The 19,817-nt window shown below is 37.4% G+C and overlaps 1 protein-coding gene across 7 annotated transcripts in view; it reads right to left on the reverse strand.

Annotated features, from left to right (window-relative positions):
* The window catches only part of YAF2 (YY1 associated factor 2), a 1,232,548-nt gene that overhangs the window by 57,023 nt on the left and 1,155,708 nt on the right, over nt 1-19,817 (reverse strand). Inside the window, exon 1 of one of the 7 annotated variants that reach the window (XM_050749425.1) lies at nt 251-10,955. The exons of 5 other annotated variants lie outside the window; for them this stretch is intronic. Coding sequence is in view for 1 of the 2 variants with exons in the window: in XM_050749428.1 (XP_050605385.1) it covers nt 19,589-19,790 (202 nt within the window). In the remaining variant the exon portion in view is untranslated. Of the gene's footprint in view, nt 1-250; nt 19,791-19,817 lie in introns of those variants that run through there. One more of the 7 variants, XM_050749428.1, reaches the window with a different exon arrangement.

A 19,817-nucleotide genomic window follows, 5' to 3' on the forward strand; every position in this document is an offset into this window, starting at 1 on the left:
AACAATAACAAATTTTTCTAACATCACAAATTTCAATTGTCTCAAGCCAACTTGAGTGGCTCCAAATGTCTCATTTTCCTTCCTTAGGGAAAGTCATCCTTTTTTATTTCCATTGAATAAATAACTTTTTAAAATAGAAATTCCTCTTTTACATTTCAACATATTCATGCAAATCGTTCTGCTTTAATATAGTTAATTTCATTATCATTTTAAAAGTACATATAAAACCATAAGTACTGAAATGCCATACCTTAAAAAGTCTTCATTGTGTGTATATTAATGACCTTTTTATGGAAACATAAAAGTATTAGTAACAGTAAGGAAGAAACTCATTTTCTTTTATCTAATCTCAAAATATTAATGCTCCATTATCTTTCACCTAACTAGAAGAATAGCCCAATTAGTCTTTCTATTTATACATTACTGCAGGCTGCCAGTCCATTCTCCTTACAGAAGCCACAGAGCATTTCTGCACTTAAATTCATTAAATGGCTTCTCGTTACACTTCCAATAAAATCTCAATGTCACATCATTTACGACTAAATTGTGATCTGGCATTTTACTCAGTTGTTCACCTTCATCTGATGCCACTCACCCTCTGCCTCACTATGCACTAGTCTTTGCTCAAGGTAAAACAAACTAACCAAAGGGCTTCCAACTTGCTGTTAACCATAACTCTTTCACAAATACCTCCTCTTATCCCTTTTTTTGAGATAGGGTTTGGCTTTTGCCCAGGCTGGAGTGCAGTGGCACAATCTCAGCTCACTGCAACCTCCCCTTATTGGGCTCAAGCCATTCTCTTAACTCAGCCTTCCAAGTAGCTGGGAAACCAGGCGCATGCTACCATGCCCGGCTAATTTTTGTACTTTTTGTAGAGACAGGGTTTTGCCACGTTGCCCAGGCTGGTCTCGAACTCCTGAGCTCAAGTGATCCAATGGCCTCAGCCTCCCAAAGTGCTGGGATTACAGGTGTGAGCCGCCATGCCCAGCCTCCTCTTATCCATCTGCTGATTAAATGCCACCCACTCACAGAAGCCTCTCCTCTTCACCTATTTCAAGTAATTCCTGTCATTGCCACAGTTTGCAATGATTTTTTCTTTTTGTATTTTTTGTTTGCAACTTAAATTCCATGAGGGCTGGCCGGGCACAGTAGCTCACGCCTGTAATTCCAGCACTTTGGGAGGCTGAGGCAGGTGGATCACTTGAGGTCGAGAGTTCGAGACCAGCCTGGCCAACATGGTAAAACCCCTTCCCTACTAAAAATACAAAAATTAACCAGGTGTGGTGGCTGGCGCCTGCAGTCCCAGCTACTCAGGAAGCTGAGGCAGGAGAATCGTTTGAACCTGGGAGGCAGAGGTTGCAGTGAGCTGAGATGGCACCAATGCACTGCAGCCTGGGCAACAGAGCATGACTCCTCCATCTTAAATAAATAAATTAAATTAATAAATAAACAAATTTCATGAGGGTGAGGATGTGTCTTGTTCTCCTTTGTAACTCCATTACCTAGCCCAACACCTGCCTCAAAATAGCATTTTAATGTTTAATGGTTAATTAAAATATTTGTGAAATTCAAAAGCCACTCACTGATTTTTAGTTCTAGAGTCTTTCTAGACTCTATAGACTCTAGAATAAGAAAGTGTATTCCTTTCTTATTTTGCCTATGTTCTAAATAACTTTGCTATTCAGCACTCCTAAAACCTGAATCTTTAGGCATTGTAAATCATATGAAATCCACTGTAGGCTGGGTGCAATGGCTAACACCTGTAATTCCAGCATTTTGGGAGGCTGAGGTGGGAGGATCGCAAGAGCCCAGGAGTTCGAGACCAGCCTAGGTAACATAGTGAGACCTCATATCTATAAAAAATTGAAATAAAAAAAGAAAAAAAAATCCAGTGTACTTCACAGATAGCTGTTACTTTATAGAACAAATGAAGTTTTAAAAGAAGTTCTATGATTTGCTTGGTTAACCAATCATTAAAGAGTGCTATGATTCATTCCTCCTAAAAACAGAAAATAAGGGTTTCTTGAAACTACACATATTCCCTCACAATTAAGTATGCAATCTCCCAGGAGTTTTCAAAGCTACCATACAGTGGCCGGGCGCAGTGGCTCACACCGGTAATCCTAGCACTTTCGGAGGCTGAGGCGGGCGGATCACCTGAGGTCAGGAGTTCAAGACAGCCTGGCCAACATGGCGAAACCCTGTCTCTACTAAAAACACCTAAAAAAAATTAGCCAGGCATGGTGGCGCCTGTAGTCCTAACTACTTCGGAGGCTGAAGCAGGAGAATCACTTGAAACCAGGAGGCAGAGGTTACAGTGAGCCAAGATTGCGCCACTGCACTCCAGCAGCCTAGGCTACAGAGTGAGATTCCCTCTCAAAAAATAAATAAAGTTACTGTACATTTACTTACCACTTAAATTCTTGACACCAAGAAGGACCCAATGTTTTGGGATTTTTGTTGTTGTTAATTCTATCACATTTTGCAGCTATAATCTAAAGTGATCGTTAGAGGCATAGACTTAAAGATATTACTAGATAATTATATCCTCAGGAAACAAAGTTAGTTACTAACATAATTTTACTCATCTTCCTATCTACCAATAATTAACCTCCTTTATTTAGCCTATAAATATAAATCAGACTTATTGTAACATGAAAAGCTGAGGACAAGCACTATGCAGAATTATTATCTTGTTACAACTTAAAAATACAAATCTAAATGCCAGACTTACTAAAACAAATATTACATGGAACTTGAGAGAAAAATTAAGATTCTGTCTGATGAAAGTAAAAGCCACTGGACGTGGCTAAACACACCCCCGTCTTTTTGAAAATATCCTCTTCCTTCTGTTTCTGTATTGTTACACTCTCCCAGGTTTCTTACTCCCTATTAATTTTCTTTTCCTTTTCCATTTCTTTCTTCTTCTTTGTGGGATGCTCTTCTCCTACCACTGTAAAAAAATAAAGATGTTCCTCAAAAGTCTCTCCTAGGTCTCTTTTCTCATGGTATGCAATCTATTCCCTCCCTCATCTGTCTTACCCGCTCCTACAGCTTCAACTCAAATCATGTGTACTAATGACTATCAAATATATATTTACAGCACTTTCCTCCTTCCTAAGCCTTACCCAACATATCCAAACTGCTTCACAGATCTTCCCTCTCAGATTTTCCCCCAGGCACCCCAAATTCAACCAATCTATAGGTAAACTATTACCTTCCCCTAAACCTGTCTTCCTATTTGCTATCTCAGCGAGAACACACACCACTCACTCAACTGCTTAAGCCAGAATCCTGACATTCATCCTTGATACCTCCCCTTCACTACAACCCAACTTCCTCCCTCCCACAACCATATCCAATCAACCATCAAGTCCTACAGATCTCTCCTAAACACATCTATACATTCATTTCTCTCTCCTATCTGGCATTCCCCTTGTTCAGGACATTAGTGCCTCTTGCCTAGACTATTAAAATGGCTGCCACTAAATGGTTTCTCTGCCTCTAGTTAAGATTCAGCAAGTAAGCAAGCATGACACAAGAGAGAATAAAATCTATCGGCTGTGGTTTCCATCATGCATTATATTGACGGTAAAAGAAAACATTTTTAAAACTGCTGATAATTGAACATGCAGGTAGCTCAGACTGACGTAAGTTCTTCTATCCAGTAAAATAGGTATAATTAAACATATTCCAACTAACTCACAAAATTATGAAATTACGTAAATATTCCTTAAAAAAACAAGAAGTGGAAAGCAGTTTAAAGCAGCAACAGAATCAGATATATAGCAAAGGGCCTTTCGCAGTTCATTTAAGTATTATCAGTACCTACACAAGGCATTGTGATAGGCATTGAGAATTTTTAAAATATTATTACAATTATCCTTATTATTAACTAAGAAATGTGCTAAATTCATTTCATCACTTATATTTAATTACGACCAAAAAACCACATGAATATGAATGTCAAGGAGGGGATTTAAACTGAAATGTGATAATGGACCAATGGTATGGCCCTCAGGAAGGAAAGAAACGAATACAAAATATTTTCAATACACTGTGTAAATACATCATCACTTTTAGCATAGAATGCTTTAAGAGTAATTGAGAGGACATTCATTCTGACCTAGAGACAAGGGAATGCTTAGCCTTCAGAGATGAAGCCTGAATGATCATAAAGACCATGAAATTGTGGAGGATGGGGAAGTGGAGGGCCGAAGAAACAGCATAATATATAAAAGGGCACAGTGGCCTAAAACAGACCACGACCATGCTCAGACAATCCCAACCCTGAAAACAGATGTATTCTTTAACTATGGAAAACAGTAAAAAAATTCTGCTTTTACCTGCTTAATTCTTAAGTCTATATATACTGCTTACTCCTATTACACTACCAGAGTACTTTCTAGATGTTAAAACTTACTGGTAAGGTCCAAATTTTTATGTGACAGTCTACATCAGGCCACTAGGAAACACACACACACACACAGATGATTATCAATCTCATCAAGGCTTAGGTATTTCATGGTATTTCAGATTACTGCAGTTATAAAGCTGGGTGCACACAATTACCAACCACAGTGATATGCATTTATACATTTCCCTTTTTGACTTACGAATATGGTTTGTCTGCTTTTAACTGTTGTATCTGCATGACTGTTAGTATATCTGAGTATCTATGCTTGCAAAAATGTTATTGCCTATTTTACTGCATAAAATGGCCTATGAATTTTTCTGTTTTTATCTGTTTCTCAAATAAATCCCCTTTTTAAAATCTATGTGTCTTTTAAAAAATGTATTATTTTTTCCAGAATACATTTTTGGGATTTTGACCTTTTAGGATTGCGATTTGGGGGATTTTAGACTTTAAGGATGTTGATTTTTCAGGATTTCAACATTTGAGATTATGGCATTCAGGACCGTATCTTTTGGGATTATGGTTGTCTCCCAAAATAATCTTATTAAATGTTATCAAAATGTATTATTTGATAGCATTATGAATTTAACAAATGTTTCATCTGTAAGTTATAGTGCTCATTACTAATTTAATCAGTCGATTATGCAGCTCTGAGCCTTACTAATTTTGGTCCTTAAACAGAACAAATGTGTCTAAGAAGATGAGTGGGGGGAGAAAAAGAAAGATATAGGGAAGGAGGGAAAGAGAAAGGGCTTTCAAGAAAGAAAGCTTCAAATCTCTCCCGCCACCCTACAAAACTCACTAATAGCTCTTCTTTTTGAAATGTGAGGGTAGGTAGTCCAGTCACAATTAACTTAGCCTGAGATGAACAGAATTTGAGTGGTAAAACAGGGCAGTGATTTTCCACAATAAATGTTTTGCAAAACACATAAAATAAAAATTAAGAGAAATCCTAATAAAATATATAATAGTATAAATGATCTGGATGAAGTGAAGTGGGCAACCACAGAGCCCCACTTGCTTGCTCCCACTGAGACAATTCCATGAAACCATAGGGATCCAATCAACACAATTTGAAACCACTGGGCCCTCCTGAGAGAAAGTCAGGTCTCTTTTACCCCAAAAAGCTTGTTACTTGATTCTAACAGGCAAACCTCTCTCCTCTTTACCCTCTTATTTCCTGAAGCTTTCTCTTTCACAGGAGGCTTCCCAAAGATGTCCTTCGATGAGCTGTATGGTTGAAGGAATGTACAGCTGTGTACGGATATTGGGAGCAGCGGTAAGAGATAGGAGGTATAACAGAAAAAGCATTTTTGGACATGAGAGTTCATTAAGCTCATTCAGAGAAGTATCTGCTGAATAGACTAGGGGGACTAGGGATATAGACACAGAGAGATGCCCACATACCCACATTCCTGTACACATATGCATGCCCAGGCACATGCCTATACATACAACCCTGCCTGCACACACACATGCACACACAAAAACGTGAGAGAAAAGCTCTTTGGAAAAAGCAGCTCGAAGTGGAATGAATACCTCAGACCCCTGTCCACCTATCTTATCTGGAAAAAAAAGAGCAGTGTTTCTCAAACTTCAATGTGCATATAAATAACCTAAAGATCCTATTAAAGTGCAGGTTCTGATGCAGTAAGTCCTCAGTGAGGCCTGAGATTGTACATTTCTAACAAGCTCCCAGGTGATGCTAACGCCACTGGTCTGTGGGCCACACTTCGATAGCAAACTCCTACATAACAGCACATCTCCACATGATCTATATTAAAATTGAAAAACAAAGTTCCCTGGTAAAAATAAGACTCAGAACTGCTCAATTAAACAAGACAAAACAAACTGGAGCCTTCTCAGAGACTGGAGGACTTCTCAGAGACTTAGAGGACCAAGATGAGGTGAGAATGGTCATGAGACGGCCCTAAAATGGTAAAAAGTCTACTTTTTTCCCATTCTTCCAATGAGAGATACCTCAAGTTTCACTTTTAAATGTTAGTATCTACGCAAAACTACAGAGTGGAAACACAACATTTTAGAAGTAGCTAACTTCTGACTGGAATGATAATATGAAGATAATCATTACTATCTTCCTCCTTATACTTCCTTAAATCTTTAATGTATATATAATACTTCAATAATCATGAGAAAAAGAATTATTATCTTAAGGAAAAAATAAAACTCCATCCCCCCACACCCCCCATCACACACAGAATGATAATCTTTCTACCAAGTATGTTGGCCCTATATCTAACCTTGAAGGAAAGAGAAATAAGCAAAAAAACTTTTCATTCAACTAGTACAGTTTTACAAACCTCTTTATTAAAGACAAAGGAGTGAAAAGATCAACCAGTAATCACACAACCCAGGTTTCAATCTAGGCTTTAACATTAATTCGTTGACTAGCGGACCATCTTCCTCACCAGCCATACAGGGGACAGTTTGATAAGCAAATAGAATGCTTTACATTAGCATTTAGAAAAATTACTTTATTCAGACTTACATAAAGCATAAAAGATATTCTAGTAAAGGAAGAACTGTTGGTGAAGTAAATAAAAATGAAGCAATCATAACATTTTAGAAGGTAGGCTAGAAATAAATATTAGTGCAGAGACTTTGGGCTCTAGGTGGACAAAAGATAAATAGCAAAAATGGATGAAACAAAGAAGAAAGAAGCCCAAAATCACTTTGCCTATTCCACGAATGCACCAAGAGCTTTACCTGTTGAGCAACTACTCCCTGGCATAAAAATCACCTACTTGCTGCCATTCTGGGTTGACTGTCCCTAGTATATTCTATAAAAGTAAAGTGTAATGTTGTGCAAAGGAACCCTGACCAGACCATAAAACATGTAAAGATGAAATGGTTTAATTCATATGTCTAAAAATTGTCAGGGAGCTATACAAACTTTACATCATACACACACACCCAGTCATTCACACATTCACATATAATCAAAGTGATTATATTACTATCAGTGATTCTTAATATTTGTATCACAAATAAAAGAGAGAAATATACTTACTGGTATTTCTCCTGAGAAACACTATGGTATCAAAGAAGTGAGGATATACAGCAAAATAAAAGTTGTTATAAAAGACATAAAAATTAAGTTTGTTAACATTTGTACTTCAAAAATATTAGTAAATATAGGAAAAAAGACAGTCATTTTCTTCTTTATTCACCATACGATTAGCCTAGATTTTTGACATTTAGTTCTTGTTTTTAAGTTCTTATATTATTTATAAGTAGTAGGTCTAATGTTAGAAACTGTCAAGAGGTATACCACCAGATTTAGGTATAGGGAAAATAAGAAGAAGAAATCCTTAAGAAGTTACTTGCTAGCAAATTTAATTAAATGCTACCACAGCAAGGTTATAACAAGGGACTGGAGGCTGGGCATGGTGGCTCACACCCGTAATCTCAATACTTTGGGAGGCTGAGGCAGGAGGGGGGCTTGAGGCAAAGTTTGAGAGCAGGATGGGCAACATAGCAACACCTCATCTCTACAAAAAATTTTTAAATTACCTGGGTGTGATGGAGCACGCCTGTAGTCCTAGCTACTTGGGAGGCTGAGGTTTGAGCCCAGGAGTTTGAAGTTACAGTAAGCTATGATCGTACCACTGCACTCTGGCCTTAAAAAAAAGACTCTGTCTCTTAAAAAAAATTTTTTTTAAGGGACTGGAAATTCAGATTTCTAAATCTCACACTGATCGACTATTGACCCAAGTCACAATACTTCTGGCCTGTTTTCTTATCTATCAAGAGGATGCGAGGCTAGAGCCATGAGTTCCAACAAATAGAAAAGACCTCAACCAGCAGATTGCTAAACATTATGTTATTCCCCAAGTTCCACAATTAAGAATCCTCCAAACTTAGCTGAAAATCCTGACAAGAAGGTTTTGAAAACAATAGCAGTCTCAGTTCATTTCAAAAGTTTAATACAAGCCTCTCTACTCCCAATCTCTCAAGATCTTCCCTCTGAAGATGCCCTTATCCGTCTATCATTAAGGTTTCAAGTAATAAAAACTTGTCTGGCTCAGGATGTGACTAAACACTCCAGAAACACTTGAAAGGTTCCTTATAGCTCTAAACTTCTCAGTAATGAATGAAGTACATACAGAATCTTTTAAAACATGATTATAAATCACAGCTCATGTAACAAAAGGTACCGTTTTAACAACCATGAAAGCCAATAAACAAAAAACTGTAGGTGTTCAACAAATATTTGTTAAATAAGTAATTATTCCAAGCTACAAAGATTTAAGGAAAACATACCTTAAAGAAAAAAAGACTAAGGTTTCACCAAATCCTTGAATGAAAGCTTGATATTCCACAGAATGATAATCTTTCTACCAAGTATGTTGGCCCTATATCTAACCTTGAAGGAAAGAGAAATAAGCAAAAAAACCTTTCATTCAACTAGTACAGTTTTACAAACCTCTTTATTAAAGACAAAGGAGTGAAAAGATCAACCAGTAATCACACAACCCAGGTTTCAATCTAGGCTCTAACATTAATTCGTTGACTAGCGGACCATCTTCCTCACCAGCCATACAGGGGACGGTTTGATGAGCAAATAGAAGGATACAGAGGAAAGCACTCTCAATACAGTAAAGCACTTCACAAGTGCGCTTACATAAAAGGGCAGGATCGTTAAATTTATATATATTCAATACTTGAAAAATCATCCCAGGAATCATCTATATTGTAAATAAAATAATTTTATACTAGGGTTACATTATTAAGTTTAGTATATGTTTCATAAGTTATCTATTTTATTGGTTATATTGGCAATGATCGCCAGCATGATATTCAGGGTTTTTTTTTTCTTTTCTTTCAAAAGCATTGTTGAGAAGATTAAATGGTTTTAATTCTCATTGTTGAGAAGATTAAATGGTAAAGCCATTATCACAGTGGCTGACACACAGTAAGTGCTCAGTAAATAGTGGCCATTACTGTTAAAGAATAAATGGTGGCTTGTAATTTATTGCTATCAAATTCTTTTTTTTTTTTTGTTACCATTGGTAGTTTCTGGTGTTGGAAACTCATTATCTGTCACTTGTGCAGTGCTTTACTGTGCTCAGAATGTTTTCCTATATATACTTTAATTTGCTCATCAAACAACCCTATGCAACTGGTGAGGAAGGTAGAAATCCAGTCACATAATTAATATTAAAGCCTAGATTGAAACCCGAGTTGTTTGACGGAGGTTCATAAAACTACCATAGTTGAGTGAAAGGTTTCTTTGCTTATTCCTCCTTCCTTCAAAGTTACATATAGAGCCAGCATACTATGTAGGAAGTTTCAGTCTACTGAAATTTTACATCAATTATATAACTATCATCTTAAAAACAGCAGTTTCTTTTAAAAAAAAAAAAATACATACACACACACACACACACACACATATACAAATGAATAGATAAAGAAAAGGCTTTACCCAGCAATGAAGTGCCAGCTGTTTCAAAGAACATAATTTGGCTGAAATTTCTTAGGGGAGACAGTAATCAAACTGGAAATTAGCCATGATGTTAAAGCACATTTTACCAAAAGTGCTTTATTTATATTTATTTATTTGTACAGACAGGGTCTCGCTATGTTGCCCAGGCTAGTCTTGAACTCCTAGGCTCAAGCAATCCTCCTGCCCCAGCCTGCGAAAGTGCTGGGATTACATCAGGTGTGAGCCACCTCACCCCACCAAAAGTGCTTTATTAATAATGCCACATGCGGCCATAAAAAAAGGTGAGTTCATGTCCTTTACAGGGACATGGATGAAACTGGAAACCATCATTCTCAGCAAATTAACACAGAAACAGAAAACCAAACACCAAATGTTCTTACTTATAAGTGGGAGTTGAACAATGAGAACACAAGGACACAGGGAGGGGAACGTCACACGCTGGGGCCTGTCGGGGAGTGGGGGGCAAAAGGAGGCAGAGCATCAGGACAAATACCTAATGCATGCAAGGCTTAAAACCTAAATGATGGGTTGATAGGTGCAGCAAACTACCACAGCACATGTGTATCTATGTAACAAACCTGCACTTTCTGCACATGTATCCCAGATGTTAAAGTAAAATAAATAATAGCCACAACAATACCTGATTTCATATAAGCACAGACTTCTCCAAAAACTAGAACTATGTTGGAAAATCCATTCTCAACTCCTTGCATTTACTCACTAGCAAATATTACCTATCTTCTGTGCTAGAATTCAAACCCTTAAAGGCTAGAATTGGGTTTCATCCACAATTTTGTAGTCCTAGCATAATTCATTGCATGTTTCCCAGTAAGCATGCATTTATAATATATTTTAGTTTCTGATAGGCCCTTGATGTCTACCTTAACTACCTTAACTTTAAAAATCATTCAACAGAAAACTAACAATTTAGGTGAAGAATACAACATATTTATTTTATTATACTTTAGTTCTGGGATACATGCACAGAACCTGCAGGTCTGTTACACAGGTACACACGTGCTACAATGGTGTGCTGCACTCATCAACCTGTCATCTACATTCTCCTAATGCTATCCCTCCTCTAGTCTCCCACCCCAGGACAGGCCCCACTGTGTGATGTTCCCCTCCCTGTGTCCATGTGTTCTCATTGTTCAACTCCCACTTATGAGTGACAATATGTGGTGTTTGGTTTTCTGATCCTGTGTTAGTTTGCTGAGAATGATGGTTCCAGTTTCATCTACGTCCTTGCAAAGGACATGAACTCATCCTTTTTATGGCTGCATAGTATTCCATGGTATATACATGCCATATTTTCTTTATCCAGTCTATCATTGATGAGCATTTGGGTTGGTTCCAAGTCTTTGCTTTTGTGAATAGTGCTGCAATAAACATACGTGTGCATGTGTCTTTATAGTAGAATGATTTATAATCCTTTAGGTATATACCCAGTAATGAGACTTCTGGGTCAAATGGTATTTCTGGTTCTAGATCCCTGAGGAATCACCACACTGTCTTCCACAATGGTTGAACTAATTTACACTCCCACCAACAGTGTAAAAGCGTTCCTTTTTCTCCACATCCTCTCCAGCATCTGTTGTTTCCAGACTTTTTAATGATCGCCATTCTAACTGGCATGAGATAGTATCTCATTGTAGTTTGATGTGCATTTCTCTAATGACTAGTGATGAGTTTTTCATGTTTGTCGGCCACATAAATGCCTTCTTTTGAGAAGTGTCTATATCCTTTGCCCAGTTTTTGATGGGGTTGTTTTTTTCTCGTAAATTTAACTTCTTTGTATATTCTGGCTATCAGATGGACAGATGGCAAAAAATTTTCTCCAATTCTATAGGTTGCCTGTTCACTCTGATGATAGTTTATTTTGCTGTACAGAAGCTGTTTAGTTCAATAAGATCTCATCTGTCAATTTTGGCTTTTTTTGCCATTGCTTTTGGTGTTTTAGTCATAAAGTCTTTGCCCATGTCTATGTCCTGAATGGTATTGCCTAGTTTTCTTCTAGGGTTTTTATGGTTTTAGGTCTTATGTTTAAGTCTTTAACCCATCTTGAGTTAATTTTGTCTAAGGTGTAAGGAAGGCATCCAGTTTCAGTTTTCTGTATATGGCTAGCCAGTTTACCCAATACCATTTATTAAATAGGGAATCCTTTCCCCAGTGTTTGTTTTTGTCAGGTTTGTCAAAGATCAGATGGTTGTAGATGGGTGGTGTTATTTCTGAGGCCTCTGTTCTGTTCCATTGGTCTGTATCTCTGTTTTGGTATCAGTACCATGCTGTTTTGGTTACTGTAGCCTTGAAGTATAGTTTGAAGTCAGGTAGCATGATGGCTCCAGCTTTGTTTTTTGTTTTGTTTTGTTTTGTTTTTCCATAGGATCGTCTTGGGTAAACAGGCTTTTTTTGGTTCCATATGAAATTTAAATTAGTTTTTTTAATTCTGTGAAGAAAGTCAATGGTAGCTGGATGGGGATAGCACTGAATCTATAAATTACTTTGGGAAGTATGGCCATTTTCACAATATTGATTCTTCCTATCTACGAGCATGGAATGTTTTTCCACTTGTTTATGTCCTCTCTTATTTCCTTGAGCAGTGGTTTGTAGTTCTTCTTGAAGAGATCCTTCACATCCCTTGTAAGTTGTATTCCTAGATATTTTATTCTCCTTGTAGCAATGGAATATACAATATATTTCTTAATACGCTGTACACTTTCAAGACTTCATTGGTTTTAGTCAAGAAATACTTCATTTTTAGCTATATTATATAAATTTCAACAATCTGAAAAATAAGACCTAGTAAGTGGCCACAAATGAGATCATAACCATAATATACAACTTGCCAAAGTTGTTCCTTAAAAATGCTAAGGTGTTCGTGTACAATATCATCCTTGAAATAATGCTAAAACAGTTGGGTGCAGTGGCTCATGCTTGTAATCCCAACATTTTGGAGACCAAGGTGAGAGTATTGCTTTGGCCCAGGAGTTCGAAACCAGACTGGGCAACATAGGGAGATACCCCCTCTTTACCAAAAATTTAAAAATTAACCAGACATAGTGGCACACTCCTATACTCCCACTCCTATACTTGGGAGGCTAAGGTGGGGGGACCACTTGAACCAGGGAGGTTAAGACTGCAGTAAGCTATATCCACACCACTGCACTCCACCCTGGGCAATAGAGTGAAACCCTGTCTCAGAAAATAAATAAATAAATAATGCTAAAACGATTTATACCTACAACTTAGAGACAAAAAAGTTTGATAATATTTTTACAAACATAATGTTCAAAATTATTGGAAAAGCAATGTCAGGTGTCAAATAGTAACAGTCAAATTTGCATAAACATTAATTGAAAACATTTAAATATCTACAATACTTCAGGTATTTTATTAGCTTCTAGGAATACCAAAGTGAATAAGACAGTCTCTGCCCTGTAAGGCAGGTAAGTGTCTAGACAATTGTACTACAATATAGTGATTCGCCAGGAATAATTACATACACATACAGCCATGCATCATTTAATGACAGGGATATGTTCTGAAAAATGCATCGTTAGGTGATTTCATCGTGGGAACATCACAGAATGTACTTATACAAACCCAGATGGTACAGCCTACTACATACCTAGGCTATATGGTAGAGCCTATTGCTCTGAGGTGACAAACCTGCACAGGATGTTACTATACAGAATGCTGCAGGTAATTGTAACACCACGGTAAGTATTTGTATCTAAACATAGAAAAAGTAGAGTAAAAATATGGTATTATAATTTTATGGGACTATATACGTGGTCCCCCACTGACCAAAATGTCATTATGGAGTGCGTGACTGACTCTACTACATAGAATCGGTATGATACCAAGGGGTGGAGGGACAGTAATCCTAGAGGGCCTCTTTGAAAAGTATCATATGGTGGCTCACGCCTGTAATCACAGCACTTTGGGAGGCTGAGGCAGGCGGATCATGAGGTCAGGAGATGGTGACCATCCTGGCCAACATGGTGAAACCCTGTCTCTACTAAAAATACAAAAATTAGCTGGGTATGGTGGCGCACGCCTGTAATCCCAGCTACTCAGGAGGCTGAGGCAGGAGAATCGCTTGAATCTGGGAGGCAGAGATTGCAGTGAGCCAAGGTCGTGCCACTGCACTCCAGCCTGGCAACAGAGTGAGACTCTGTCTCCAAAAAAAAAGAAAAAGAAAAAGAAAAGTACCATATGATAAAAATAATTCAGTGCTGACACAACACAGGATTGGGATAAGCAGCAGGAAATGAAGCTAGGAAGGTAGTGTAGGGATAGATTATTATTATAGCCTTGAACACTATACTCATGATCTCAGCTTTTATTCAGCAGCCACTAACAGGACTCAATTGTTTTTTAATATACAGGGACCAACATAATCAGATAGGTTTCAAAGAAGACAATGAAGATAATGTTAGTAGCATTCCAAAGGAGAGACCAATTTGTCCAATAGCTCATGAGAGAAGTGATACGGGCTTCTGAACTGTAACTACATAAACTGGAAAAAGGATATATTTAAGAGAAAAATCCAGAGAAAGGACAAGAAGGATGACCACAAATTAGAATCAAAGTTGAGACAATGATGGTTCCTAGCTGAGGTTCCAGAAAGGAGTTTATGCCACATACAAAGTAAAGAATATACAGATACCAGGTTTGGGGAGGCAGAAATGGGTTTCAGAGATATACATAGAAATCTACGAAAAAGGAGTGTTAGAGACATCAAGGAAGGAGAGTTTCAATTAAAAAAGGGCCAATAACATCAAATACTTTGGAGGAGACATCAAAAGATGAGTGAGATTGGCCACTGAGTTAAACAACTAGGATACCAGTTGTCAGGCCTCACACTGTAAAGGAAATAAAAAGAACACTTACTAAAGTAAATCCATTACATGTAGAAACCCAAGCCAATAAACTCTAGACCAGCAGTTCACAAACTTTTTGGTCTTAGGATCATTTACACTTTTAAAATTTAAGAGTTTTTTTTGTTTTTTGTTTTTCTTAATATGGGTCATATATCGATATTTACTATATTACAAATAAAAACTGATAAAAATCTAAATATATAAGTTCATTTAAAAAATAAACACATCACATATTAAATGACATATTTTTATTTTTAAAACTTATTATTTTCCAAAACAAAGGTATTTTGTATGAAGAGTGGCACTGTATATTTTTGCAAACCTCTAACATCTGGCTTAGTAGAAGACATCTGGATTGTCACATCTGTCTCAGCATTCGATTTGTTGCAATACGCTGTTTTAGTCCAAAAATATTAAGAAAATCTGCACTCTCACAGATATATAGTTGAAAAGAGATAAGTAGCTTAATAGCATTTTCAGATAATTACAGATGTTATTCTTTGTTACTACATAAAAACACAGTTGTTTCTCAAAGGTTAGTGCAATGTGAAATCTGAAACCACATCAATGAAGTTTACAGTGTTCCCTTAAAATCTGTTGGTATTTTGTACTTCGAATGGATTACCCATTACAGTTTTATAAAATCAAACACTGGTAACTAGGAACCATTTGTTTGCTGAGTTATGCATATTTTCCAAATGCTGACACATTTCATGGTAAAATGTCAAAAATTACATTCATTGATATCACCACTAATCTTCTCATAAAAGTCTTTATACACAGAAACTCTAAAGCTCATTGTTGCTACAAATTTTCAAAAATTCTAATTTTCACTTGAGTGATTATCACTGGCAACATATACTATCAAATGTTTTCCTTGAAGTGATATATTTCTTGAATATATTCACTTTCAAGAAAATATATGCTAAATATTCAAGTCTGAATAACTATGGTATTTCAGGTAGTCTTTCAAGTAAAAATGATGTTGTATGACAAAAAGACTAGTTCTGCTTGCAAGATAAACTACACACGTGCTTTCTCTTAACCGCTATACTTTGGTATACAGTGTAAGTGCTTTATGTGTAGTTCCCATTTTGTCAGACAAAATATTTTTTAAAATATGAGATGTAATAAAATTAGTAAATTTTACTGCTTCAAGGATATTCTTAATTCAAACGGGCATTATTCTTACTGCATTCATGTACATGGTGGTGAAAATTACAATGAAGATAGCAATTTGGTGCCGCTGCTTTGATTCATGCTAAAGTGGTGGCAGTTTTACCCACCATTGCCTCTGCACCATCACAGTGAAAAAAGCAAATAACATTTTCATATTATTATAAAAACAGTGTGAACCTCATAGAAAGGTTCAACTAAAAAGATATCAGGGACTCTCAGTGTCCCTCAGACTATACTTTGAAAACCACTCTGATATCCGGACTACACAAACACTAATCGCTTGTAAAATTTACCCACATACAATTAACTAGTGTGAGTCCTCTAAGACAGCGGACAAAAAACAAACAAGTAAGAAACCTCCTAGAATAAGGAGTCTCTGAACAACTAAATGGTTGCTAGAAAGGCTCCTCAGATAAGACAGGAGGGGGCTCAGGAACCCTGCATTTCTTTAAAAAGGACTTATGTAGATGGTCCTCAATTTTTTTCTCCCATTCCTACACAAAAGGTCTAGGAGAATCAGTGCCAAACCTCAAATTTGAAGACAGAAAGCAAGTATGACAAGAAAACAACAATGCTGAAAAGATTTCTACCAGATGATAGTTGGTTTAAGCTTCTTTCAGAATGTGAATTTTATAGTTTGCTTTTAACAGAAGCTGAAATAACTCATTCTTTTTACCTAACCATAATACTGTGTTCAGTTATAAACACTATATATTTTTAATGAAAAAGTTCCACCTCTTCAGCCTACACTTAAAGGAAAGATCTACTAACACTAAACCTCACATATGGAGCTTGGTACAGTTAAAGTGGTTCTGATTTGCAAAACCATAAAATTTTAAAGAAACAAAAAAATCCATTCTGCTCACCACTGTATGTCTAGTATCCAACTCAGCCCTTAAATAAGATGCTCAATAAACATTTGCAGAATGCTGAATATTGAAACGGTTGATATGAAATGAAGTATGAACCCAGGTTACCAAACTCATACTAGAATAACACCTAGTTATTATGTGAAATCTTTTCTTTCACATATTTTTTTTCTACTCTTTCTACTATGTGAAATCTTTTTCATAGCTCTCTAAAATAACACCTATGCGAAACCTAAAGGACTGTTACAATATCCTCTAAGAAAATGTAACATTACCTGTTACATTTGAAACCCTGGTATGAACCATTTAGACCACAGTTTAAAACCCAAACCAATAATTCTATCATTTTCATTTCTAAATATTTGCTACCTGAATTAAGCAAAGTAACTGTCCACTCCTAGGTGAAGTAGCAGTAAGACACCAGTCTTAATTTCATCATCACACATTGATTATCACCCTCATACAGACTATCCTTAATATTTAATATTTCATTTTCTCTGATGATTCAGAATGTTTTTTGTTCTTGAGACAGGGTCTCACTCTGTTGCCCAGGCTGGAATGCAGTGGTATGATCACAGTTCACTGCAACCTCAAACTCTGGGGCTCAAGGGATCCTCCCACTTCAGCCCCCTGAGTAGCTGGGACCACAGGCGTGCACCACCACACCCAGATAATTTTTTTTATTTGTAGTAGAGACAAGATCTCACTGTGTTGCCCAGGTTGGTCTCAAACTCCTGGCCTCAAGAAATCCTCCTGTCTCAGCCTCCCAAAGTGCTGGGCTTACACATGTGGGCCATTAGGCCCAGTCAAGAATGATCCTTAATTTCCTAAAGTTTCTTGCATTTATATTTGGGACATTTCTTGCCTTATAAGAAACTTCAGACAGGCTGGGCATGGTGTCTCACTCCTGTAATCCCAGCACTTCGGGAGGACAAGGCAGACGGATCACCTGAGGTCAGGAGTTTGAGACCAGCCTGGCCAGCATAGTGAAACCCCATCTCTACTACAAATACAAAAATTAGCCTGGCGTGGTGGCGGGCACCTGTAATCCCAGCTACTACAGAGGCTGAGGCATGCAAATTGCTTGAACCTGGGAGGCAGAGGTTGCAGTGAGCCGAGGTCACACCACTGTACTCCAGCCTGGATGACAGAGCAAGATTCTGTCTCAAATTCTGGACCCCCTCCAAAAAAAAAAGAAAGACAGAAAAGAAACTTCAGATATAAACACTGTGCAGCATCTTGAAAATAATTTGTCACCCTGGAATTTTTTTCCTTCTAAAAATTTTCCTGTCAGTTTGACATTTACTACTGTTTCTCTCACAAAAGCACAATGTAAAAAATTTTGGAGTGAGGGACTGAATAATTACCTGTTGGATATAATGTTCACTATTTGGATAAAGGGTACACTAGAAGCCCAATTCCCTGACTCTGCAATATACCCAATAACATGCACATGTACCCCAAAATATAAAATAAAATTAAAAATTGACGAACTGAAGCTACAACAAATTGTTTTATTTTGAAATACATGCCATGAATGTAACTTCATTCTATAGAAAGACATGACCTATCATGGATATATAACCCAGAGGAAATGGGCTTCTGTTGCAATATAAAGAATTTGAACTTAATATTCCTTAAAGAAAAAAAAAATATTGTCAATAAAAACTTTAAAGGGACCAGAATGGTGGCTCACTCCTATAATCCCAGTTCTTTGGGAGGCCAACGTGGGAGGATCACTTGAGCTCAGGAGTTTGAGACTAGCCTAGGCAACACAAAGATCCCCATCTCTACAAAAAAATAAGAAAATTAGCCACACGTGATGGCGTGCATCTGTAGTTCCAGCTACTTGGGAGGCTGAGGTGAGAGGATCCCTTGAACCTGGGAGTTCGAGGCTGCAGTGAGCCTGGATGATGCCACTGCAACCCAGGGCAACAGAATGAGATCTTATCTCAAAAAAGAAAAAAGAAAAAAAAATACTTTAAAGGTAGAACAAGGACTCAATCTTCTCCGCAGGTTTAAAAAGAAAAAAGTTTTTCAAACGTCTAGAATGGCTTAGACTTGGCCTAACATTTGGCAATGAGGCAGAATCAGTTCAAAGGTCAGTCTGACCCAAAGGATTCAAATCCCATCTATGGGTCACACAAACAAAACATCAGCAAACTGCATCCTTCTGCTCTGCTGCTATCCAGTCCCAGCTTTAGTACTTGCCAACCTTACTCTGGAAATTACCCTAACTGTTAATTAATATGTCAATTATGGAGAATTATTCCTTCCAACTACTGAAACTTTTGCTTCTCAACAGCATTCTGCAGTCCTTTAATCTTGTTTTTCTAACATTACCAGAGAGGAAAATATTAATATTCTGTGATGCAATCAATATCTTCTCTATTAACAATACCCTGTTCCACACTGTTCTATACAAACATGGATTCTACCCTGAATTTCAGAAACCACTAGGAAAATAACAGATAACAGAGAAATTAGAGCTCTTAGGTTTAACTTAGAGCCAAAATCAAAAGAGAAGAGACAATTCAGAGGGGAAGGAAGAAGCTGAGAGGGTCGTAGTGTAGAACACTTACTTTCAGGAACACAGTGTCCCTTAGATTTCTGGTGAGTTGCCCAGAGCCTCTTCAGTTTCAATCCAAATGACAATGCTTCTCTGAGTCCTCCTCAAGTAATGTTTCCACCACTAAAAATTGGATCTACAAGAGCTTGGATGTACCGGTTAAAAACAAAAAAAAAGTCAGGGGCCCCCAGGTGGGCCTCAAGCCTCTTTTAAACTAGGCCCACTTCTCTGTCCTGGGCCAACTCCCCTGTGTACTATATTCCTTCTTCTTCCAGGTGCCAGGTATTCAGCCTGTTTCTTCTCTTCTGAGCTGCCACCACCTACTCTATTTCTCAGGGTTCCTCTAACCCCAAGACTGGCTGTGGAGTAGGACACCAGCTTCCCCCCTTCCTTGCTGTCCCTGCAAATAAACATATAGGCTCTTCTA

This window comes from Macaca thibetana, chromosome 11 (genome assembly GCF_024542745.1).
Source record: "Macaca thibetana thibetana isolate TM-01 chromosome 11, ASM2454274v1, whole genome shotgun sequence".
NCBI classification, from domain to species: domain Eukaryota; kingdom Metazoa; phylum Chordata; class Mammalia; order Primates; family Cercopithecidae; genus Macaca; species Macaca thibetana.